Genomic DNA, 25,959 nt, shown 5'->3' on the forward strand with positions numbered 1-25,959 from the left:
GGTTGCACGTGTTAACCAGCCTGGGCTGCGGGGACAGGAATGTGAGGGAAAGGGGGACAGAGAGGCAGGCAGGGGGAAGGCAGCAAAGTCCGTGCTTCCTCGCTGCAGAGCTGCAGCAAGCCCCCAAATAACGTGTCCTGTCCCCGAATCGCACTATGGTGAGCTCGATATCCCGAGGGATCCCGCAGGCAGGAGGAGGCAGGCGCTTCCCAAAGCCACCCTGATCCTCAGCAGAAAAATCTCCCACGTTTATTATCTTGAAGCCAGAAAGTTCCCCTCCCTCTGGGAAGCAGCAAGAGGCAGAGTGAAATTCCTCTCCGCAAGCGTAGCTCCAGAGCTGGCAGGGAAAAAAACCTCAGTGAAAATTGCCACCAAATGGTATTAAGGCTCTTTTTTGTTTGCAGCTGGGGCCTGGCGGCGATGCACTGGGTGCTCAGCACCTAGGAACACAAATTGGGGCGATTCCTGCAAAAAAAACCCCCACCCTGCCGTGTCTGTGCGGTGAGCTGGGCCTGGGACCTCCGGGGGGGGTCACGGATCTGAAGAAGCACCTCAAAAATGACTGATTTAATGATGGGCATATCCGTGCAGTCACCACGGGCTGAGGGCTTTCCTTCCCTGCCCCTTCGCTTTTAGGGGTCCGTCTGCCTGTCAGAGCACCCCTGCTGCCTCGCACCGCGGCCGTGGGGACAGGCACGGGAGCAAAGGCAGGTAGAGGTTTAACTCGAGTTTATTTATACATAAAGGAGGTAACTGCATTTTGAGTTTAAAAAAAAAAAGGCAGATAGACATTTGAGATGACGAATGCTTCCGACTGAAAACGTGAAGAAAGGAAAGAAACGGAGCAGACGGCAGATTTCAGTGGAAAACAGAGGGTGGGCTCTGGCTTCCCCTCCCTGCAGGCAGTGGGAGCGTTACCGGTGTGAGGACAGGGACTCGGCCACGGCTGTGCCGCGTATTGCAAATACGAGGGAAGGGGAAAAGGCAGCTCAGGAGAGGCTTCATCACGATGTGAATTGACTGACAAGCAACCAAAGTAGTCCAGGATTAACTTCTGCTTAATAACAAGAAAAGAAAAGTCATTAGCTAACTAGGGAGATTTGCTTTTAGTGATGGCAAGTAGGTCTGGCTTCACGGTGCTGTACTACGCACCAGCTCAACTGGTGATGGCATCCAGGTCCACCAAAGCCTACGGAAATGCAGCACGGCCTCACGAAATGGCATTTCCCGGTACACAGCGACTTAATGACAGTGTAAAGATGTTTGGAAAAGTAGGGCCTGAGCCCTCCCTCTCTTTTTGTCAGCGGCAGAGGGATTTAAGAGAAAAACCCTGCCCTAGGTACGACTTGAGGTGATGCTGGACCGACCCTGCGGATGCCCCATGGGGGGAGGCCCTGGCACCGGCCGACTCTGGCAATGAAACCACGGCATGGCTTTGCACGGGAGTAGTTTGGGCATCTGAACGTTGAGCACGAGGGAAAGCAGAGAGCAAACTTGTGCCCAAAAGGCAGCTCTCAGCAAAGTCCCTCCACGAAACTCTTGGACAACATTAACGCACCCTGGAAGGGGAATCTGCTGTGATCGTCTCGTGCCGTGCTCGGGATAACCCGATCCGCCCTGCTGTGCCCGAGCATCGCACGTGCTGATGCACCGTGCATGTCAATGGGCTACGCTTCCCCGTTAGCTCAAACATAATTAGAAAAAATAAGAGCCATATGGTAATTCCGAATACAGGCAAAACAATGTCTGTGTGTTTGGGTCTGGTATACTCAAATATTTTGCTAGAGCATTAATTTTTAATTCTTACATCAGACCCACTTAAGCAAACATAAATAGGATTTTATACTTTACATAATCCATCCAGCTTGTGTTTGTTGTTACATATACTGAATAATCACTGCCTGCCACTACATACAGAAGAACTAATAATAAATATTAGGACACAAACTTACAAGTTAAATGAGATACAGTTAAGCAGTCGATTAAAAGGACAACCATAATGGAAGGTTACAAAATACTAAGTATTGCTTTTCTAATGTGCTTTTCTCCTTCGTTTCGGTCGCTCCCCTGCCAAATCTATACCGGGAGGAGTGTATTGGAGAGCTTGGAGTAATTTGTGGCAATGGGCATAGATTAGGGCAGTGTAAGCAGGCTTAATGAGGAGAATTAGACATGGGGAACATATGCAGATGACTGACAGGGTTCATCCCCCGTACGTATGGAAACCTCCAATATTGGCCCCGGCTGCCGAGGCGGGCAGCAGGGCCGTTACAAGACGGAGCTGTTTGTTCCCCGCTCCCCGTCCCGGTTTCTTCTTCCCACTCGGTCACGCAGAGAGGGACGGGCTCTGCTCGGCGTGGGCTTGCAGGAGCGCTGCGATGTCCCCGCGGGCAGCGTGCTGGGCCAGCGACAGGGCCGAGTTACCGCCCTGTGGGGAGGGAGGAGGCGAAGACGTTACCACCCGCATCCCTGCACCTCGCCCCGGCCACCCCCGTAATCCACCCAGCTCCATCCTCAACCACCTCCACGTCTTGGCCCCATCGCTGCTAAGAGAGGCTGTTCGCAATCCGCCCGCTGATGAGTTTTTCCCCAGCGAGCGGTTGGCCAGGGCAGCTTCGCACCCAGCTATTTACCCGCAAAACCTCCTTCCTTGCAGTTCCTCCCTTAAAATGAGCCACCGTCCTGCAAACCTCCCCATGGTGTTTTGGGGTTTAACCTCAACCGCACAAAACGCGTCCTGGCCGTGCCTTCTCCTGGTCCCGGTGCCATCCCACATGTCTTAGACAAAATTGTAGTTTAATTAGAAAATAGTTGCATAACTATAAATGCAGCCATGTGGCCCATCGCCGTGAGCCCGTGCAGGAGGAGATTTCCACCGGCCAGCCGTGCTGCTCCCAGCCCAGCCCCGTCCCACGTGTTCCCCCGGACAGGCATCCGTTCTCAGGGGATAGTTAATTGCTGCTAATTTCTTGGCGCTGAAGCTCTGCTGATTCCACATGTCGAGGATTGCATCTTTTTTTTTTAGGTTTACACCAGGTTGGGCTCTTCCCTCTCGTGCTCCTGCTCGGGCTACAGCTGGGGTGCAGGATGCTGCCACAGCCACCCCACCCCCTGCACAACAAGCAGCCAAACCAGGGGTGCTCTCCTAAAAGCAGTCCCCTGATTAGAAAGTGGACCAAAATTGTACTTCTTCACTTAAAACCACCACTCAGGGACTGCTGCCTGTAAAGCACGACCCCGAGTGAGCTCTCCCCGCCTGGTGGACGTGAGGTTGTGTACGGGACCAAGCGCGGCGCCGGAGCCTCACCTTGTCCGTCAGCGCGACCTGGCAGCCGGGCTGGGCCAAGAGGAGCCTGACGATGTCGGCGTTGCCCTGCCGGCAGGCCACCATCAGGGCCGTCGTCCCCTCCTCGTCCTGCAGGTTGACGTCGGCCTGGCAGGAGAGGAGGGCTCGCACCATGTCGTCCCGCTCGTGGCTGACCCCCAGCATCAGGGCGGTCTGGCCCCCCTGCAACCGCACAGGGAAAGGCTGAACACCCCTCACCCACGGCCTCCTACAGTCCTGCTCACTCAGACTGTTATACATAATAATAATAATAACATACATACATATATCATACATACAACGTACATACAACAATAATATACATAATAATAATAATGAATGTTATTGCCTATATATCATGAGACTGCATATTATTATTGCACAGTATGTATATCATAATAATTGATATTATTATTGCGTATTGCACATTATTGCATATTACTGCATATTATTATTAAATAACACTGGGGCTCTTCAGCGGGTATTGCGGAGATACCTGCTCACTGCCACCACGGCCCCGTGGAGGGTCTTCACAGCAGCACGGCCAAACCGCCCGGCTCCCAGCTGCCCCCAAGGCGGGTCCCCCTAACCCTCCCGTGCAGTTTAACTTAGGTCTGGACTAACTTTTACAGCTATTTGGAAGAAGAGCTGGATGAGGGCACCGCCATCTCCGAGACCGAAATGTGTGACTCCGATGACGTGACTGCTCGCCAGCAAACCTGGGGATCCTGTACCCCGGGGTCCACCCCGCACCGCTCCTCCCTGGTATCACTTCTAATTTTTTAGCTCAGAAAAACTGTTTTGCAGAATTTTCAGCCTTTCTTTTGCCTTTTCATTTTACCCAGCTCTCGTGTCCCTTCACAGGGAGCTGTTGGGTGGCCATGCTGCAATTTAGCTGAGACTGCTTTTGTAACTTTGGGGAAACAGCAACTCCAACCCAACATCAACCGCTGAGTCTCAGCCTGGCCCTGCACATGCAGTGTAAGGAACTCAAATTATATCCCCCCCTCCACCCGAGACCTCTGCGGGGACACGATGATGCCACAGCCTGAACTGGCATCACGCAGTGATGGCCGTAAATAGGACGCTACGAGCTCAGCAGCCGTCGCTTTGCAGGTGCCTTTGCCAAATAAATGGGCACGATCCCACGCGGGGCCACACTCGCTTTTCAAAGAAACAGCAGAACTACGGGGACGCACCTGGGCGGCTCGCAGGTTGACGTCCCCCTCCTTCAGCAGCTTCATCACCACGTCCATGTCCTCGCCCGTCTCGGCAGCCGCCAGCGGGGTGAGCATCACCGCCGTGTAGCCGGCGCGGTTCTGCAGGTCCAGGCGGCACACGCCTGGCGGGCGAGGCACCGTGCAGGGGAAGGATTCGGCCCCACAATGAATCAGATGGGGAGAGACGAGCAAACAAGAAGCAAAGAGGGAATTATAAACCACACAGCATCTTATATTCCCAGAACCAGGAGTTTCCATAATTATACAGGATCGAGATGTATCTGTGTTAAATATCTAGTCTGGTGAGCACAGCATTAAAGGATATTTGGTGCTACGCATTGCTACAGTTAATTAGAATTGCTGAGGTCAACTCGATTAACTTTGAAGACCATAACCAAGAAAAAAAGGGGGGGATAATTAATGCCTTGAGCACAAGGCAGTGGTGGAGCTGTGGCCTGTTTGCTGCGACTCCTGCAGCAAGGGAGCAGCAGAAAGACGACCGTCACTCAACGGGCAGTGTAAATCCATCCTGGCCCCGTTTCACTCACTTTTCACCTCAAAGAGCCTATTTCCAACGCCACCGTGAGGAATGAACCACGTCTGCTGGGCTGGGGCTGAGGTCCAGCCTTGCCCCGGGGACCCGGCCGCCCTTGGGCACTCAGCGGCAGGAGGGGACAAACCGCTGCGGCTCCCTGCGCGTCCGGCAACAATCGGGTTATAGTTGTGTATGATAATCTGCCATTTCCCTAACATTTAACAGATTGTCTGGCCCATGAGAAAAGGCCAAAGTGCCTTTATTCTTGCTGAGCGCGGGTGCACTTTTCCCCCCGTACAAGCTCAGCTGAGATTTTTTCTTTCTTTGCAACGTGAGCTGAAAGTTCAATAGTTTAAAATGGAGTTTTTCTGCAGCGCTGTGGGGTTTGTTACGCTCTCAGGGGTCTGCTCCTCCAGCTCCAAGCCATGATGTGGCATTTGCTTCTACAAGAAGCTGGGGAGCCACCCCATCCCACCTGGACTGGGGCCATGAGAGACACCCCTTGGCCAGGGGGACCCTGAGCCCTCTCCAAAGTCAGACTGCAAAGCCCTCAAGATGTGTCAGGGCCCTGATGGCACTAATGAGCCTTCATGTCCCTGAGGAGCCTCAGCTGGGACCCCTGCCCACACCCATGGGACCAGGGCCAAGATATGGGAGGAGTTGCTGGTCTTTCAGATCAACCATGTCTCCTGGGTGGACCTTGGCCCCATGCTTGTATCTTGGATGGACCTTGGCCCTACACTTGTCTCTTGCATGGACCTTGGCTCCATGCTTGTATCTGGGGTGGACCTTGGCCCCACATTTATCTCCCAGATGGACCTTGGCCCCATGCTTGTCTACTGCATGGCTCCCTTGCACGTAGGTTGTAGTTGCTCCCCAACCCTACCTCTGTCCCATCTCCTTTTGCTCCTGACTGAACTCCCTGAGAGGACCCTGGACCTCATTCACTGTCGTGTCTGGGACTGTTGATGGATCCCCGTTACCTAGCTCTGCCAGCCATGGTCATCCCCTATGGGACCATGCCCCATTGGCAAGAGCGACATAAAGTAACTTCCACACCCATACCCAACAAAAGCCATGGCTGAGCAGCATGGCTGTTCCTACCTGTGTCTAGCAGGAGCTTTGCAATCGGGAAGTTGGAGTGGGAAACGCTGTAGTGAAGAGCCGTGTTGCCGTTCCTGTCGGCCAGGTTCACCACCATCGCTAGGAGCTGGGGCTGGATGGACCCCAGGGCCTTGAGATACGCTGCGACCACCTCTGGGCTGGAAGACTTGCGGCTTGACACCCGGAACCACTCCTGGCAGACGGTGCTCAGGACGTGCCGCTGAAAACACCAAGGTCTCACCGTTACTCCTGGGGTAGTCATCCTGCAAACTGGTCACTGCCCCGGCTCCTTGCCCCACGCCGCTTCCTCCTGTGCTCTGCCATCGCCCAGCCGGTATTTAGCTTGTGGTTTTGGGATTACTGCTACAACTTAAGGGGGAAAGGAATTTCCTGTGGTAACTTGAATGAGTAAGCAGAGAAAGCCTTCATCTTTTTTTCCCCCTTTTCCTTTCTTTTTGGCTATTCTAAAACTGACTCAGAGATCATCTCGTCCCCCTCTCCTCACAAAGCTGTCCATGGCACGGTAGGGCACAGCCTGCAATACGCCGTCAGGATAATCTTATCCATTAAACGCAACAGAGAGCAGGAACCGCGTCTGAAATGGGATTTAAAATTATCTGTACCAGATGCTTGTCGCTTGTGGTCCTGATTTCTGAGAGGTGCTTGCTGAGTAGCTGGCAGTCGGCAAGGAAATCTTCAGACGGTTTGCATCTGAGGGGAAAATACTTTTGTAAATCCATCATGAGACAGAACTTGCAGGAGGTACTGAAGCAGGAAGGAGAACATGCAGTTTAGGTCAGAATAGGTTCAACACTTATGCAAATGCTTAACTATATGGACACAAGTTGTCCCCTAAAATCACTTGACAGAGATTTTTAGTTACCCAGTTAAGCACTTAAATAAGTGTTTAAGTCCAGAGTCCCAGATCTGTATGGTCAACTTCATCTGGTACAAGAAGCCTTAAAGGGGGGGTGGGGGGGGAATCTTATTCCTGAATCTGCAAAGAACTTTACTGAAAAACTTTACATGAGGGGAGAAATGAGCTAATTCTCACCAATATGACTCACTCTGCCTTTTCCACAGTCAAGCATAGGGCCTGAATCAATCCCCATTAGATTCTGTACTAACTCAAAAAATATTTAGCTCTTTAAAGCCTTCTCCCGTGGCTACAGAGGTCAGTGGCTGCGTTTCCACTGAGCAGATGAAGCATGACCCCAGCCCTGCAGGAGCGACTGAATGCAGCGCCGCGCGTCCTGTGGCTGCAGAAACGTGATGGAAAGCACGATCGCTGTCTGGTTTTCTGGTTACCTGTCAGCCTTGGGCTGAGTGCAAGGTGCTGCTTCTGCCGATGGCTCCTGCAGGTCATCGTCCTCACGTCTCTCCTGCAAGGAGGTCCCCGACAAAGCCTCCTTGCTTTCACCTCCAGCTTTCGCCTGTGTGGGCTCCAAATCATCAGCTCTTCTCTCCGTCTCGCTCTCCGCGTCCCCGTCCGATGGGCTGTCTTCGCAACTTGTGTCTTCGCTTGAAGTCGTTTCGTAGCTATTTGAGGACACCACATGTTATTCACTCCTTCCCCATCTGCCACCACAGGGCCTGACCAAGACTCATTGAAGACACCCGCTGACTCCAATGGGCCTTGGATGAAGCCCGGAGTGATACGCAAGTTAAAAGGTTAGAGCCACAGCCAAATTTGGGGTTAGTCTTTTTCTGGGGGGCTTCTTAAGCCAGAAGGAGCATGACAGAAGCAGTTAATTAGCAGCAGGCAAGGTTACTTCAGGGACTACTTAGTCGGTTTGGAGGGATGTCCATCGTGCAAGCCTCAGCGTGGCCAGGCAAGGGCTGCGTGCCACCGCCCTGCTGGGAGCTGCCGGCATGCTGACGGGGAGCCGTCAGAAACACGGACCCTGTGGCAAGGTGGGACAGGCGGCACATCAGCAGCCTTGAGGACCGCTAGACAAAAACTGTGCTTGCAGCTCCAGCACGGATCTGAGCCCACCATTTCAGCAGCCCTGCTAGAGAGCCCTCTCTTCTGGTTGTCCAAAAGTATTAATAACAATAACATCTTCCAGGAGACAGAACATTTCACTCTGCGGGATCCCAAAACTTTTCTCAAACTAGTTGGGATTCCTCTATTCGCTACAAGTCGTACCCATTTCAGCGACTGTTGGTAGAAGAAGCTCTACACAACAAGAGTGAGGAACACCTGATGAACCCAACAGCAGCAGCCATCAAGCTGGGAAGTCAGAGAAGCATATGTCAGCAGAAACCAGCATCCAAACTTGCACACGTAGCTGTTTGCACACCAAAGGGACAGTGAAATGCGTCCTGCCCTCTTCGTGCCAGCACACATACTCCTCTGTAGAAGACGTGCCAGTGCTGCTCTTAGAGATGCATCTACAGCGCACGTTGTGCTATCATCTAGTTAGCTCAAAGGCCAAAGAGTGTTAGATATTGGATACACAGGGAACTGGGTGTTGGAGCACAACCTAAAATACAGGTTTCCTTCACCCCAAGGTAATTCCTTATTTACTGAACTAGCCTTTTCTCAGTCCCTGAACCAACTTTTGTTGGCTGTCGCTGGAGCGTGGAGGCAGGTTAGTGGCAGCGTGTCCACCCAGGCAATGCTGACCTCCTCCAAAACCCACCAAAGTTAGTGGGAATCTTCCCATGGACCCAGCTGGGTTTTGGACGAAGCCCCAAAAGATGGGAGTGCAGAGAGTGTCAGTCCCCAGGGTGTCCCTGGCTGCGCTGGAAACACCAACATCTTTTCTACAGGGTTACTTACAGGTTATCAGTGCTGGATTAAAGAAGGGAGAAAAAGAGGGTCCATTTCAAATGGCCTTTTAATCAAGAGGTTTGGAGGGGAAAAGAGGGGAAAAAAAGAATGACTTCTTCAGCGATACAGAGGATATCACATGTTAAAAGGCAGTTTTATCTTCTGAACAGATGCTTACCCACCATTTACCCCAACAAACTGAAGATTCTTTTTGGTCCCATTGCCTCCTGCATGGAAACCATAACCTTTCTTTTTCATGATAGATTTAAGACTTGTGGTTGGAGAGATTTCTAGCAAAATACAAAATAATAGATATTAATTAAGCAGATGTGCCATAATTATCAATTATTATTCCCAACCTCTAGCAGCGAACTACAAATCACAACCGTAAGCATCTTAGTTCATCTTAGGAGATGCTTTTTATGTCTTGCAAAACAACTGATGCACCTGGCCACGATCTGAACCTGCCTTGCCACCTTTAAAATCCGGGTCTCAAACATCTCCAAGTGACTGGGAATATAAAGGAAGTGACTGGGAATTATATATGTGTCCTATGAATATAAGTAGGTTTTACTTTTGTAATGTTTTCTATTTTTTTCCATACTAATGTATCGGAAATCTCCTATATACGTCTCCTATAATACTACATGGATGAGTCTTTCCATCGGAGTTTGAATAGTCTCACATGTATTGCTTATAAGTAATAGGTCACTTATCTATTTGTACCCCCCCGACAGTGAACAGGCAGCCTTCGGTTTTGGATTCTTATCTTCATATAAGCTAAAATGATTTTAGATGAACGGCTGTGAGTGGGGACAGGTCTTTTCCCAGCCCAGTTGCCTAGTTAGCTTGCATTGGGTTTGGTTCTGGTGAACTTCATGCTGATTTACCCCAGATGAGCAAGAGTCTCATATCCTTCCAAATTGAGATGTCCAATCCAATTAAGAAAAATGGTTATTTGATGGAATAGCCACAAGTACGGCCACTTTTGGAAGCTGATCCTGCGTATAGCTGAGACACAGCTTTATCAGCTCCTACATGGGTTGGTTTGCTTTTTGTTATTTAAGATCACATAGGCAAATCTCTGCACATCATAAGCTTTCTCATACATGTTTAGGAGGGGTTATTTCTGATCTGACTGATACTAATTATACCACCGAACTCCACTGCATCACCCCTGCTCAACACTTGAATAAATGGCAAGAGATTCGGCCCGGACATGTCAAAACCTATGCCAATATTATTTACCCAACTGTTGATAGTGTGTGTTCGAATTCTCCTTATCCGCGGGCCCTTGTGTAGAGTAGGCAGACAGCAACGAGTTTAAGGAATTAACTAATTGGTTCTGAATGGAGCTGAGCTTGGAGGCCGGCTGTTTAATAGCACTCGCTAACTCGGGGTAGCCGTGCTCCAAACACAGCCACTGCTCCTGCAAAAGCTCCTGGATTTTTTTTACGTATTGGCCGATGGGGTCAACAGCAGGGAGATCCTCGTGGTCAGGAGGACCTTTCTCTTCCAGCCCATCTCGAGGTTTATCTTCGCCAAAGCCTGCCTTGTTTCCTCCTGTGTTTGAGCCAATTCTTGTTCCTCGATAGCTTTCTGCAGTCACCGCGTGAGCAGCGAGACTCTGGGTATCGTAGTTATTCCTGTGATTTTGATTGTCATCGCTGAGGTGCTCATCAATCTTCAGATGGGTGAAGCATGGTGCCTGAAGGGCAGCCTCGATGTCGGCTTCACCAAAACGTCCAGGTCCCTCTCCACCGGCACCAGTGCAAGCGTCTGCCAGTCCCTGATCTCTCCAAGCACCCAGCTCCATCGCCTGCACGTTCATGTTGTCTGCTCTGCGGACGCTGCATCCTATGGATTTGGTAGAGATCGGGATATTTACGTTGATGCCTTTATCATGGGCTTGCTTGGCCCCGGTTCCCTGGGAGAGGTCGGTGTTCACCGCAGCATCGTAGCACTGCAAAGTCCCACTGCTCTGCCTGGACGGCAGCTTGGCCTCTTTGGTGTTTTCCCGGCACAGCTTCTCTTCCAGCTGAGCTTTGGAGCTGGCCAGTAACTGAATGCTCTTCTCCTTCTCCTTGATCTCATGAGCCTGCTGCTCCAGCACTGCCCTGATCTGCTCAAGCTCTTCCTTCTTCTTGCTCAGCTGCTCCTCCAGAGCAGCAATCTGCTGCTTCAGTGCGGCAACCCCGCCGGGCTCTCCTGCCTCACAAGGCTGAGGACCACAGCTCTCCTTGTTCTCTCCCTCCCGGACACTCCCCTCCTCACCTTTCTTCAGCACGTTTGGAGTGACTGCACTTACACTTAACTCCCTTTCCCCAGGGTTTGTGTTCTCCTCTGCGAGCTGGAGGGCACCCGGTGAGGTCGGCTCACCCCCGGCCAAGGCGGAGCGACCACTGGTGTCAGCAGCATCGCCCTCCTCGCCTCCGCTCTCCATCACCACCTGCAGTGCCGCGGGATGCTGGCTCTGCCACGCGGGCTGCATCTGCACCAGCCCTGGGCTGCCTCCACCCAGATGCTCCTTCTGCCCCAAGGAGACACCTTGCTCCAAGCTCATCTCCCGGGGGAGATTTAACACGATGCCGTCGGAGCCAGGCGAACGCAGCGCGGGGCGAAACGTGCTTTCGGAGCCGCTCTGCTCATGGCACTGCTGGAGAGGTGGCCGGAGGGGCGAGGGCACCCTCCCATCCCCGGGTGGGGGCTGGCCAGGCAGCAGGGCAGCGGGCATGCTGGAGGCTCGCAGTAGCTGCGGCCGCCCACGGAGCTCGCCCTCCTGCCGCCCCAGCTCCGCCTGCCGCCGCGTCTCCGCCAAAAGGGCTTTTCTCCGGTAACTCGGCTCATCGGCCACAGGAAGGGTGAGCTCGTTGGGCAGGAGGGGACGGGGGGTTTCCTCCGCCCCCAGGGATGCCTTTCGCTGGGGGAAGGAGCAGGTCGCCGTCCAGCTCTTGCTGGGAGTGGACATGCATACACGGGAGCCATTCTCGGGCAGGCTGAAGTTTCGGGGCAGGGTGCTGAATTTTGGCTGCTTGGCTTTCCGGTGGATGTGAACCCTTCTGATGGTGTTCCCTTTCTCAATGTCATCCACATACTTCAGGAAGTCCAGGTCCAAGTGAAAGCCATACGGCGTCTCCACGGAGTAGGGGAGGCTGCGGGGCTGCTCCCGCTCCCCGTCGGGTTTGGGTGGCTGCCCATTTGCTGAAACAACCCAGAGAAAAGAGATGATTGAATTTTGGAGACAACCAAAAAAATTAACAAAAAATAAGTTTAGAGCAGGGGAAAAATGTTTTTTCATCTCAGTTTCAGGCAGGTGGGGGCTGCAGCTCGTCCTTGCGGAGGCTCGTGGTGAAGCTGCGCAGAGACGCAGCAACACATGCAAAGGTCCGATCCAGTTTTCCAGAGATGAATCAGGTAATTGTTGCACTGAGGAAGCCGAAAATTTGCTGAAATCATGGCTCTAATTGGCAATTAAGCAAACAGCAGGTTTTGCAGGCAGAGCTACGTGTCTGTGTAAGTATAAAAAGCTGCCCAATGTGTAATAAATCCAGCTCAAAAAACAAAGGTGGAACCAATCTGTGACAATTACATTTTTCAAGGCTTTTGGTTTGGTTTGAACTTTTCAGCAGCATAAGTAGTGCCGTGCACGCCAAGCAGGAAAATCATTGCATCGTTTCATCAGCAAACACCAGGTCACAAATTATTCCTTGAAAATGATGAATGCAGCACCAGGCAGAGGCTGGACCCAGACAGCGCCAGCCAAGGCTGCTTTACACAGCCGCATCCATGCAAAACACGTGCCTCCCAAGGTGACCGGCTGCACGGCACCAAGCACAGCTTTTAATTGAGGAAAATCGCCATGAAATGCGTGACGGTGTTTGCCCACCCACCCATCGCAGGCAAACGGTCCGGCTCCAGCAGCACAGCCCCAGGCTCCTGGTTTAATACAACTTAATACAGTCCGATCCAGCCTGCAAACATTCGCAGCCCCCAAATTTTGGCCTTGAGGGTCTAAATAGTTAAACCCCTGCATCATTGCTCATTTTTCTTTATGTGGCACGTCCCTGAAATCACTGTGGTTTGAGGTGCTTTGCACCTCTGAGCAAACAAGCTGTGCTCTGTGAGGATGAGGAGGAGCAGCTCGACCAGGAGAAACCAGGTTTCATGGCTGCTCCCTCTTGTCTCCATCCTGGTGCAGCAGCTGCCCGGGGACTGGCAGAATTTGGCACAGCTTTCGGTGCCGCTCATCACAGAGCATCACCGAGACGCAGCCGCATTTCTGATGGGAAGCACGTGAAAGCCAGAGGAACGACAGAGGGAAAATGTCACGCAGGGTAACACGGCACAAGAGCAAAGCCCAGCCGGTGGGAGCAGAGATCTATCCTGCCTGCAAAGGACAGGAGGACAAATATGTGCTGAACTGAGAGCTGTGACCATGTTTTTGCTGCGGTTTAGGAAGTCTGCATAATACATGAATGATGCATTTCTCACGTCCTGGCCCCAGCACGTATTGATAGAAAACAGGTTATTTACAGTATTTCTGGTAAGGAAATTACTTCAGGGCTTGGTTGGGGTTTTTTTTTCAAGAAACAAATGAGCAAACAAACATCCCCATAGCCTCCATACCATCTGTCTTCTCCATGGTGTGGTCTAATCGGACTGTCAGTTAAACATCCTCTGACAAGCTAGGGCAGATGAGTCGCTTCACCCTTGAAAAAAAGAAACAGATACTTTTAATTTTAAAAAAAAGCTCAATCATCTGAACTTAATCTCTCCTTAAAGCCTTACACCTCTTCACAGGCCACCCCTCCTCTTATTTGCCATATTCTGCAGCCTGACTGTGCCTGCTAAGCACTTTCAAGCTGCTTAAATCAATAGCTCCTCTTCCAGCGGCCACAAGGAGTGCTTCATAGACACATCCCAGGTAGCTGGTTCTTATAAAACACCCCCTGCATTACAGATGGTTTTGACTGCAAAGGAGAAAGGAGAGTGTTTAGGAGAATTTCTGTTGGGCTTGAGATAGATGGCACAGGGACTCTTCATGGACTCCTGCAAGCTGGATATATCCAACACAATACAGCATCTCTGAAAACAGCAAGGGATATAAACTCTACACAGAAATAACTGCTTTGTCACTTTTTTTTTTAAATGCATAACAACCAAAAGATTCAAAATTTATGTTAAATCTTGTTCAAATGAAAGCCGTTATTTGAGAGCACGTCCATACTGTTATAAAGAACCTTCACCAAATTGCACTAAAACACAGATTGCTTTCATATCAGGGAAGATCTTCAGGTGGAGATCTGCCACAGCCTACATCATGAACTTCAGATCCAGCCTGGTCTGCATTGCCCTCCAGCTCCTTCCCATCGTGCTGATGTGGGCGAGACCCTCCTGGAGTGTAAGACAAGATTAAGGCTGGGAACAACCAAGAAAGGTCCTGAGTGAAGCTCCTCTGCTCCGTGCCCTTTAGAAAGACACAGGGAGGAGGCAGGCAAGGGCGAAGGAGGTGGAGGCAGTTGGACATCACTGTAGGAGGCTTCCTGACTCGCATGAAAAGGACAACATAGCTCAGAGTGAGCAGGTCTGTCTTTTAATTCCTGCTACGGGGGGAAAAGTGGGGGTTTCTTGGAAGGTAGATTGCTTTTTTAGCATTTTCCTTGAAGTATATAATTGGTTCCTGGTCTCACAGCAGCTTGGAAGTCCATCCCTACTTCTCCAGCGCATCCTTGAGCTAATAAAGACTTTCAGGGGTAGGACACAAAGCCTGCACCGACCCAGCCCCAGCTCACATTCATCTCCTTGAGCAAACCATCAGAGTCTGAACTCATTTTCTGCTTGTAGTATTTGGCCTAAGTGAGGGCTTTAGCACTTGACCACGCTTCCAGAGGTCCCTGTGAACGGGCTCCACCAACCTTTACCCTTGCTTTGCCTGGCACTGTATTTATCCAGCACCGGTCTTGTTCACCTTTCTATTTTCTTTTCTGCAGCATCCACCGGCAGAAGCATCTCTCGATACCTCTGGCTCATTCACTGTCTCAGGAGAAGGTCTGTCTTGTTGGTCTTCTCCACTCTGCAGCTTCTAAATTCTCTTTTTCTCATTTAATTATTTTTGCATTGTGTAACTCATCTTTCTTCTTATGGCAATGGCAAGATAACTGGATATGCAGTACAGATAAGGATATATAGAGTATAGAGGTGCTGTTGTTATTTTCTTCTAGAAGCACTGAAATGACGTGGTTTAACTACAACAAAGACCAGGAGAAAAACGAAGCCAAATCCTGCTGTATTGTCATTGTAGGATGGATACTTTGAAAGATCAAAACCTTTTAAAGAAACAATTAGTTCTGTCATTCAGGTAGATAAGGTTATTGTCAATTTATAGCCCTGATGGAAAGTTGGGAGGGTCCCAACCCAAGGAGAACATCAAAACTCTCAAAAGCTCCTCCAGGGTTGGTACCTCCTCAACGCTCGTGCAGCCGGACAGCAATGCTGATGCCCACCCAACGCTATGCGAGCTTCTGAAACACCTTGACCAGTGGCCTCCTGACGTGCTCTCCAATTAACGGCACTTCTTCAATAAATGGCAATTTCTTCTGTCTCCTCCTGCCAATAAACAGCCCATGCCAAAACTAACACTAACCTCTTTCTCAATTTTTTTTTTTTAAATTTTCCGATTACAGTCAATTACGGAGCACTCACAGATCCCAGCTACAGTCTGACCAGCTACACTTCACTCTTCCAGGTCATTTATTTGGAAGCGGGGGGGGGAGACGGGACACCAGTGAATAGGATGCTTTTTAATATCTAGATAATTACATCTAATCGGTTCATTTATAAGCTGGCTGGGTCCCAACTCTGCAGCCCAAATTGATACTACAACTTTTCTCTTTTGACCAATCTCCTTCAAAATCGGCTCATAAAAGGATGCTGAATGTACCCTACCAGCTTGCTGATGTTCTCCAGTTCCCCCTGGGGCAGCTCAGGCGCAGGGCGGATGGCTTTCAGCCAAAACCGCGGCTCCTTGGACCCCACAGCTGCTCTCCGATGCCTGTCCCTATTAAAAATGAGATTAAAAAATGAAGTAATCGGCTGGAAGAAGCGTACTCGTATGCCCAGGGTCCGGCCCACAGTTCGGGGCAGGGCAGTGCTTTCAGGTGGGTCTCCATCCTGCAAATACCTGTTACGCGGACCCTCTGTCAGGTTTTTGTATTTGTTGAGTTTTCCCCTATTGCATAAAATTGAAGAATACCTATTTTCCTCTCCAGGCAGGTGACATCGCCACATGCGCAGCATTGCTGATTTTTACCTTGAATGAAATTACATTGCTTTTCTCAAGGCAGGAATAAATACGTACAGAAATGGAAATCAAGGCGGCAAACATATGAGAAGGCAACAGCACAGAGTGAAGTGGTTTCATTCCCTGGGGCAGCCCATTTGCAAGGACAATGTACTGTCTTTTTAACTAGCCCTGTCGCAAACACTGGCTCTTTACAGTCACATTTAACCCCTCTTTTACTCTGCCCCATTTGCCAGGCAATGTAAGCAACCGCCCGCTCCCCCATCCACCCCAGCCAGCAGAAAGGAGAGCAGCATTACACCCCAGAAGATTTAAAGAACAAATTAACTGAACCACAAAGACAAATATATATGAATTTCATTCTCTGACAGCATCTTGCTAGGAATTTTAAATGGGAAACATTTAACCCTGTGCCTATAAATAAGAAGATAATTCATCCCTGCTGAGCAGCACGTTAGCACAGTCTCATTAGCTATAACACAACATTTTTTTGAGCTCTGCCTGTCATGTTCTGCACTGCAGCAACGGCTTTAGCACTTCATGGTGAAAGGAAAAACTAGCGTTAGAAAAGCATCTTGTCGTGTTACCTTCTCATGCTCCCACCTACAAACCCACTGGGGAGCAGAAGCGCTTGCCTCCTTCCCAGGCATCTTTTCCATGCCGAGAGCCGGCAGCAAAGGGTTTGGAGCAGCAAACGTGCCTTTTCCAGTTGTTAAAAAGTTGGTCAGCTGAGCAGTGACCTTGCTCAGAAAGCAAATACAAGTTTAAAACAAGAAGCCCAAAAGAGGGATTAATTTTCTAATAAAGCAGCCCATCACTATCATGTGACCTTTCCGAGGACAGTTCAAGCCCGCTGTATAAAATGAGTTACTTTCTGTAGCATAGATAACTTTTCCGTAAAACACAAAACACTAAGCACTGCCTGCGCTGTCACCGGGCTGCCTCCCTTATCAGGAAAGATTATTGAAAAGACAGTCAATTATTAACGATACCATCCTTATTATACCCGATGCTGCAGGCTGCAGCCGGAGCTCGCCCTCCGCATGCTGCACCCTCCCAGGCTGAACGCATTAGTTATTCTGCTGAGCGCCTCTCCCAAGGAAACGCAAGCGGCTGCCGCGATTAAAAGGCAGCATCTTTAGTAGAAGCCGCAGAAGGTCTCAACGTCCGTAATTAATCCTGCCGAAGCCCCGTTCCCACGCGCGGAGCAGAAACGGCCCCTTGGCCCTTTACCCTTCTCCCCGCCGCTCCAGCTCCTCACGTCGCTCCCATCCATCCGCCGTCCCCAGGAGATGCTGAACAGGATGGGGTGACGGTGGGAACGCGGCCGCGCGTATCCGCGGCGAAGGCGGAGGATGCCTGACCCGCCGTGCCGTGCCATGCCCCGGCTGCTGCGAGGAGGGACGGGCAGCCCCCGGGCTCCTGTGGGTGCCGGTGGGACTCTCCAAATAAAATGCTCCAGCCTTTTGCAGTGGGGTTATCAATGCAAACTTCAACCTGCAGGCAGGCGAGGCAGGGGACAGCTCGCAGAGCAGACACGGTGTGATTTTGGGCAGGGTATTCATGGCACGCGGCTCGGTGATGGGCAGAACGACCACCCCAAGCCCCTGCACCGGCATTCCTGTCGGACATCCCGGATTGCTGCACCCCCAGGCTGGCAACAGGGTAAAAAAACCTCAGCCCCGGCACTGAACTTGCAACAACTTCACACTCGCAAAGGCAGAGGGGTTCAGACACTGCCTGGCTCCCCGCAGCCCCGCCGTGAACCTCTTCCAGGGCCGGGAAAGAAAATCCTGAAAAGCGGAGGCATCCCACTGGCACCCGGGGGCTCTGTCAGGGGTTTTCACCACGGACTCGCATCATGGAGCAGCACCGGCACCTTCCCCATCGCTTAACAAGCAGCACAACCAAAACGCTCACGTTAGCAGGGAAAAAACCCACATTTTGTCACTGTCTGCAGAACAGAGCTGCTGGCACTCCTGCAGGCTCACTGCGCTCGTGCAACTACTAAACGGAACTTTAACAGATGAAGTTTGAAGAAAAGCAGAAAAGTTTTGCCTTTGCAGGAAGCGAAACAGCCTGGACATGTAGAGAAACAGCAGCAGTTTGTCCTCGCTAGTGCTCCCCAAGGCACGGATGGGTTAACTTCTTACCCGAGGAATGAAAAATAACCCCCCCATTTCAGCAGCCGGTTAAATGCCGCCTTTCCCATTAAATGCTGCCTTTCCCACACGGCTCCAGCATCCCACACCACACAGGGCCATGACTCCATGTCGACAGCTCTCTGCTTTCACAGGCAATTACTGTGCTCAGGGTTGAAAACGAACTTAAGAGCATGCTGGCTTATTTTTCTGTCAAATTCTTCTGGTTTAGTTACGCTTGCGCATCTTTTCTGAGCGTATTCTGTTGCTTATGTTCTCTAGACAAAGCAACACGATGGAAACATATATGTATTTCTATATGGTGCTGATTTTAAAGTAAGCCTGAAAGAATTGTTTTGTTTTCCCACTGGAAAGACCTAGCAGGAAGCTTTTATTTGGAGCATTTCCTTATTGCTATTATACACATAAGACCTACAGTTTTTCCCAGATGTAATCCCTGTGGGCCTGAAGAAGGTCTTCAAGTCTGTGTCCCCCTAAATAAGCTTTTAATCAGGAACTATGAATGGATGGGGTCAAAACATGCAAATTAATTAAATATGGGCTGGCGCTTGATGGAGCTACGACTGGCTTCTGATAGCTTCGCCCAACAGGGCCGGCACAGGGTAGGAAATGGGGAAGGGTTTCACCTGGGCACAGCCCGAGATCGTCCCGCAAGCACGAGGACCGAGGTCACAGCCTAAAATTGCCGCTGCTTTACATTACGCCCTACAGCTTCCAGGGGGGATTTTGCTTTGCAGGCTGCTCCCATGGATGATAGGAAACAGACAGCCACGAAACGGCTCAAAAGCCATCCCGTCGGTCCCTGCCTGTCCCCGCCACGGCCACCGCTGCCTTCTTGGATGCTCGCAGGGCCGGTGGGCAAAGCGGCTGCCTTCCTTCCTCTGCCAAGGCAGAAATGCTGCAGGAGGGCAGGTTTGGGCTTCACCCGCTGCCCCCCACTCCCCTCTGCCGCACGGACCCGCACGGACCCACGGACGGAGCTCACCCTCGGTACCCAAAGGGTTACACCCAAACCTGCTCCATCCAGGCGGTCTGCTGGATTGCACAACAACCAGCCGAGCTATTACTGCAAGTGGACATACCAGGAATAAATATAGCCTCTCGGGGAATATTTGTTGTACGTATTTTTCAATTCTGTTTTCACTGCAAAGGAAGAAAAATAACCCATTTCCAGCCTGCTGGGGACATCCACACGGGTGGGATCTCCGTTGTGTGGCGGTGGGCTGCGATCAGCTGCCGGCTGGCACAGGCATGGGAAGGAGTTTCCTTCCAGGAGCAAAAAAGAAGTTTGAAAACTTTGTGGGATTAGATAAATAAATAAGTAAATGAAAGCAGTTTAAAGTCCTGGTTTGCATTGCAAGAAGTTGTCACGAGGTTTTCCAAAGTGAGAGCAAGCAGGGTTCCCGCTGTAAGAGATCTGCATCCCGGGAGCCCACCAGCCTTCCTGGGTGCATTTGGCATCGTGGAACCGTGGGTGCCAGCGGCCCTGTGCCCCACGGCATCCCTTGGGAATGGCACTGGGACCGGAGCGGGTGTGGGCACACGCTGGGCTGGGCTGGGCTGGGCTGGGCTGGGCTGCCTGTCAGGGGGCAGAAGACAGCTGAGCAGACCCAAATTAAAGTGGGGAGACCAGATGATGCCTGAGCCCCAGGAAGCTGGCTGCTAGAAAGCCATCAGCATCCAGAAAGGCGAGCTGGCAAGCTGGATCTGTCCCAGCCCAGCGTGCCCCCACGCACGGCTCGGCGCTGCACTTGCTGGGCAGGCTTCCCTCTGCACTGGTGTCACCCAACTGCATGTGCCGAAGTGGAGCAGGACGAGATCTGGGGTGCAAAACCAGTCGCTGTATGGGAACAGCGGAGGTGGCGGAGGCGGCAAGTAAAAAAGTATGACAAGAAAAGGGACATAAATCTTTAAACTCCTCTGAAAGCAAAACGCCACATAGTCCAGATGCCTGCTTAAAATTCACCCTCCATCCCGGGACCAGCGGACAGCTTCGGCACGTGGCTTATGGCAACAGGTACCCTGCAGCGCCGGCCCCAGCATTTTATCGCACCCCAGGCTGAAGCTCCCTCGGCTGCTGCCTGTCTGGGGCTTCTCAAGAGGAGAGCTGGGAGCTGGAAGCAGTTTGTGAGTGCTCAAGAGGGACAAGCTCCCTCTGCAACCCATCAGCTCGTGGCTGCACCGATGGAGAGGTCGAGGCTGGCCTCCCACCCGCCGCCAGCCATCACCCTCTCTGCAAAATTCCGTACATGACGCAGCGGAGGGGGCTGGATAGGGCTGGAGCCAGGGACTGCTCGCATGGAAAAACATCCTGGAGGTGTGCAGAGCCTCACTGGTGTTTGAGAGAGCAGCCGGCTGGCGAGAAATCTGAATAATTAACCCAGCGCCACTTAATAAAGAAGACGATCGCTTTCAGTGTAAGCGTGCAACCCTCGGCGGCTGGCAGTACTTAAACAGCCATTTCAGGCATCTTTTCAAATGGCAGTAATAAAGTTGTGCGGATACTGATTTTATTAAAGCTGCTTATTGCTGTTTAATAAACGTTGTGAGCTTCCTGCCAGCATTTCCATTAGAGACGGGTCAGGACGAGACCTGGAGGTATCAGATATCCAAACTCTCACCCTCTTTTATGGCTCACCGGGAGGGGAAAACGATCACATTCATCCCTTCCTCTGATAACCTCTTTTCCAACTGACCTTCAGCTCATTCCACCCACAGTCTTACAAAAGCTTTGCTCGATTCTCATTTTATCCCATGCCATGAAAACTGTGGCATTTTCGCTAGTCTCCTTTCCCAGAGCCAGGCGATCAGAAAAAACACCTGAAGCCGTGAATCAAAAGCCCTCCACAGCCAGAATCACAGAACCGTAGAGGTTGGAAAAGACCTTTAAGATAGAGTCCAACCGTAAACCTAACACTACCAAGCCCACCACTACACCATGTCCCTAAGCACCTCATCCAAACGTCCTTTAGATACCTCCAGGGATGGGGACTCAACCCCTTCCCTGGGCAGCCTGTTCCAATGCTTGATAACCCTTTCAGTGAAGAAAAATTTCCTAATATCCAGTCTAAACCTCCCCTGGCGCAACTTGAGGCCATTTCCTCTTGTCCTATCACTTGTTACCTGGGAGAAGAGACCGACCCCACCTCTCTACACCCTCCTTTCAGGCAGTTGTAGAGAGCGATGAGGTCTCCCCTCAGCCTCCTTTTCTCCAGGCTAAACAACCCCAGCTCCCTCAGCCGCTCCTCATAAGACTTGTGCTCTAGAAGGCAGACAAAAATCTGAAGTGCCTCATTGCTAATGTTTACTCTTTTCGTCTCAATCCCACAAGTTTGGAGGGGAAACCAATGAAGCTCTCCTTTGGCTTCTGGTCTCTTCCAAGCTGCTGTCTTCCATCTCCTTGACCTTGGGACAGGTCAAGTTTTGCTGCCGTGATAGTGAATAACTTCCATGTGGTCAAAGAAGCTGGCAGCAACTTTATGACAATGGGGTTGTCCTTGGCTTGGCCAGGGCTTGGTGCATCCTTGGGGCTCATGCGCACATCCCACTCAAGAGCCTGAGCCTTGGCCCAAGCTGGGCTGGAAATGTCTCCATTTCCTAAGGAAAAACAGGACCCTTTGGGTGGTTTTGGAAGCTGGGTGTGGAGGGGAACCATCAAACCAAGGTGCTCCTGCTTGCTGGGAAAGGCTCTTCCACCGTGCTCTTGCTCAGCTGCTTGCTGAGACATGAGATGGATGGGGCAGCACCGGGAAGGAAGGGTGTTGTGCCGTGTCCGATCCCCTTGGTCCTTACTGAGAGATGAAACACTGGAGTTTGAGAAACCCACCCTGACACACAAACAGGGCTTCCTAAACCCACCAGCCTGAGAAATCTCCAAAAAGTGCATTTGTGGTTGTGAAAGCCGACCGGCGATCTGGTGTCTGTCCTGTCTCACCCCGCTAAAGGTCTCGCCATCAACACAGGCAGGACTTTCAGGTGTTTTTAGGAAAGCCCTATTCTCTGCATGCCTATTTTTCTCTTCTTCCCTGCACAACCACTGCAGTCCCCCCTGGAGACATGGGGCCATTTTATATCGATTTCTGGCCTGAGCCAACAAGACTCGAATTGATCACATTCATGACAGGTTTAAAAACCTCTTTGAACAGGAATATTTATTTTTCAGGCCACCTGAAACCACTCTCCGTGTTGATCGGGACCACAGAGGGGATGGATGTGCCGCCTTCCTCCTCTGCCAGTCATTTCCACGTGGATGCCAGGAGTGCCGCAGCCAGCAGCCGCATTTCCCACCCTTGCACCCGGGTTATGGGGAGGATTTAGGAAACGGAAGCTTTCCTCCAGTTTTTTTCCCAAGCTCAAGCTGCACATTACTGGTGTGTTTTCGGCTTTCTCGCTTGCGCCAAGACTTGCATTCATCCATAATGGGCAGAGGAACTGGCTGCAATGATGAACTGAAGATAATCACATTTGGAAGACGGGAGCCACCGCGTGCCGGGGGGGTGGTTCACCATATTTCACGTTTCTCACTCCACCAAATTGTCCACTTTGGCAGTATATTATCATAATAATGACAATAACTGCTTTTTCATGTGCTGTTTAAACCCTGGGATGTGCAAGACTCGAGGCTTCCCGAGGCACAGTGCCGGAAACGTGAATTCCACCAAGGTCTAAAATAAATAAGGCTGAAGAAGGAGCTCTCTGCAGCTGGTTCCTCCCCACTGCTCTCCCCTAGCACTGGCAGCATGCAAATGTGCACGGTCGGGGATTTCTGCCCTCAGTCACGGGCTCCTTCGCACCCTGAGCTGGGGTCAGGGCTTTATTGACCAAAATCTGCATCCCACTGCTCTTGAGCAAGGCAGAGTCGTGTAACCCCATCGTACAGGGCACCAAATGGAAAATACAATAATTTACCGTATTTATTTTTTTCTCTAACAAGTGAGGCCACGTTCATCCCTGGTGCTGCTCCCAAAGCTTCCTTGAAAAGACCCAAGATTTGATGCATAACACTGAGTGATAAAAATGCGACTTTCAGAATATTTGGCGGCTGTAAAACCGCAGGGGGAGGGACCTGAATCAGCAACGAGCTTCTGAATGAGCTTGTATTCCTCTAACGCCGGCCATCTCACAGAATCTCAAAACTGCTCCTGATGCGAAGGATGTTTTGAGACCAAACCTCTCCCTCCCGAAACGCGTTCACGCCAAGGGACGCAGAAGCTGTTTGATGGGAAGCAACGTCACACTCCTGCTCGGCGGCAAATAAATATGTGGTGGGTTATTTCGGTTAGGTGAGGATGAAGGGAGACTGTGACACCAAATTCGATGGCTTCTGCAGGAATGGGACAGCCCCAGCACTGCACGAGGGGGATGATTTCTGCACCTGGGAGACAAACCTCCTCCACAACTGGACTTTGCGGAAAGGAGCCGAACGTGGCCCTGGTTCTCCTATTCACAAGTGGTTTGGAAACTGCACCAAGAGACTGACAGCGCCCACAGCAGCAACAGGCTCCCCCCCATCTTATCTTTCAGTTTCAGGATTATTTTAACAAATCCATTAACTGATCCCTCCTCAATCACAGATTCCCTGGCCAGGTCGCTGTTCATCAGGCTGGCTGTCATTTCAGCAGATATATTTATTTTTGAAATATTACAGTCGAAGCGACAAATAACCAATCATAAACCCGAGGTTATGGGCTCCCTCCTCTCATTTACCATTTTGGGAATCATTAAGAGATCAGCTTTTTCCATTTAGTCCATCCCAAATCAAATGCAAAACACCAGGAAGACCTCGAAACAGGTATGAAGACAAATGCTGATATGTTTTACCCTTCTCTCTGCCCTTCGCTGCGGCCGCTATCCTTACCCTGCACGTGCAATGTCTTTGGGTGCTCACCGCCTTCATTTGGGCCACGCAGCTGAAATACTTAATGTCTGCTTTAGCTTCTGGACAAAGGAAACCCTTCCCAGCGGTGTCGCATCCCATAGCTGTGAGGAAAATGAGATAACCCTGTACAGTACAGTCCCGCTTCCGTCTCTGGGAGGTGAACGTTGTACCCAGAGCATCCAGACCATGACTTCCTCTGCCCTGAATTTACTTGGACTTGCAGTTGAGATTATTCAACCCGCTTTCTGCCATCACCTAATGCATCCTCCAGGCACATCAGGGATCTTCTCATGGACCACCCAGCCTCTCCTACACAGATCTCAGGCGATGGTCTACCCCGGCGCGGCAGTTCCCTGTTCACACTCACTCTGATTTCTCCCAGAGCAGAGTCAGAGCCCGGCACGTCTTTGCCTTAGGCCTGCGAGAAATCACAAGCCAAACGCCGGGAGCTGACGAAAGTGCTTGCACGGGGCACGCCTGGTCCCGGCAGAGTTGGGCTGCTCAGAAATGCCCTGGCAGCTGCCGCTGCCGAGGAAAGGCGATGCTGCTTGCGAGGGAGAGGCATTGCCCGTCCCTCCGCTCGCTGCCAAATGCGCTGCTGGAGCAGCCCCTCTCTCGGCCCCCGCAAGGATGCAGAAACCCGGAGCTCAGCCTGGCCCCGCTCTGCAGCCGGACCAGACCTGTGGCCAAGCCCCATGGGACACGTGGCTCAGGGAACCGGAGCGTGAACCTTGCTAGAGACAGAAATGAGTTACGGTGCCAAGAGTTTCTGTGTCCGGATGGCTGGAAAGCCGGCAAGGACACGGGGAGAGGCTGGAGGCAGGCACCGGCAACCGCGCTCGGCCGTGGAGCCTGGGCTGGGGCTTGTCTGAACCACATCTTCACGGCTGGGGAGGGTTTTACGGTCGGGCTTTGAGGCTAAATGCAGCTCTGGCTGCTCTGGGACCCTGGTGACCTCCATCCACCGCACTGGCCGGGGCCTGGGGGCCCTTCCCAGCCCTCACAGGGTGACATCCGGGGGTGCTGTCAGGGCTCGGAGCCTTCCTGCCCTCTCCCCGCTGCCCCGCCACGCTCTGTGCCTCCGTCCCACCCCCGGAGGAAGCGCTCCCGGCCCGGGCGGTTCAGCAGACAGCCCCGAGCACCCCCAGCACACTCCGGAGCACCCCCAGGAGCACCCTGCCGAGCGCTCCCGGCCGTGCCCCGAGCACCCCCGCAGCACCCCGAGCACTTTTAAAGCATCCCCCCCGAGCATCCTCCAGCACAACCCCGCAACACCCTCCGAGACACCCCCGGCGCATCCTCCACCGCACCCGCAAAACCACCTCCGAGCACGCCGAGGCACCCCCCGAGCACCCCCGGCGCATCCCGCCAGCCCCTCCCTGCGGCGCCCCGACGGAGCCAGCCCCGACGGCGCGGCGGCGGTCCCCCGGTCCCCCGGCCCCCCGCTTGCTGGGACCCGCTGCCCCCTCCCGGGTCCCCCCGCCCCGGCCCCGGTGCCCCCCGCGCGGCGCGGCCGTACCTGGGAGCGGCGGAGCGCGGCGGGCGCTGCCGGCGGCCCCGCTGCCTCCTGCGGGCGGGGCCCGGAGACGCGGCGGGGCGGGGCGGGGCGGGGGCCCGGGGCAGCGGGAGGGTCTGCAGCGGAGGCAGAAGGAGCGGCTG

General features: G+C 52.1%; 1 protein-coding gene across 2 annotated transcripts; it reads right to left on the bottom strand.

The window, feature by feature from the left end:
• Positions 1-1,307: 1,307 nt before the first annotated feature.
• KANK4 (KN motif and ankyrin repeat domains 4) lies at positions 1,308-25,959 on the bottom strand. Of its 2 annotated transcripts, none has more exons than XM_075508891.1 (11): positions 25,820-25,959; positions 15,906-16,017; positions 13,587-13,669; positions 10,209-12,161; positions 9,139-9,250; positions 7,493-7,723; positions 6,808-6,895; positions 6,185-6,404; positions 4,525-4,667; positions 3,308-3,433; positions 1,308-2,428 (listed from the first exon to the last, which is right to left on the bottom strand). In XM_075508891.1, exons 3-11 carry the CDS (start codon positions 13,600-13,602, stop codon positions 2,327-2,329), a joined length of 2,991 nt encoding a protein of 996 aa, XP_075365006.1. In that variant the 5' UTR covers positions 13,603-13,669; positions 15,906-16,017; positions 25,820-25,959; the 3' UTR covers positions 1,308-2,326. The 2 variants fall into 2 exon arrangements, with proteins under 2 accessions (XP_075365006.1, XP_075365005.1); XM_075508890.1 differs by having other exon boundaries at positions 3,308-3,508.

This window comes from Mycteria americana, chromosome 7 (assembly GCF_035582795.1).
Source record: "Mycteria americana isolate JAX WOST 10 ecotype Jacksonville Zoo and Gardens chromosome 7, USCA_MyAme_1.0, whole genome shotgun sequence".
Lineage (NCBI taxonomy): Eukaryota > Metazoa > Chordata > Aves > Ciconiiformes > Ciconiidae > Mycteria > Mycteria americana.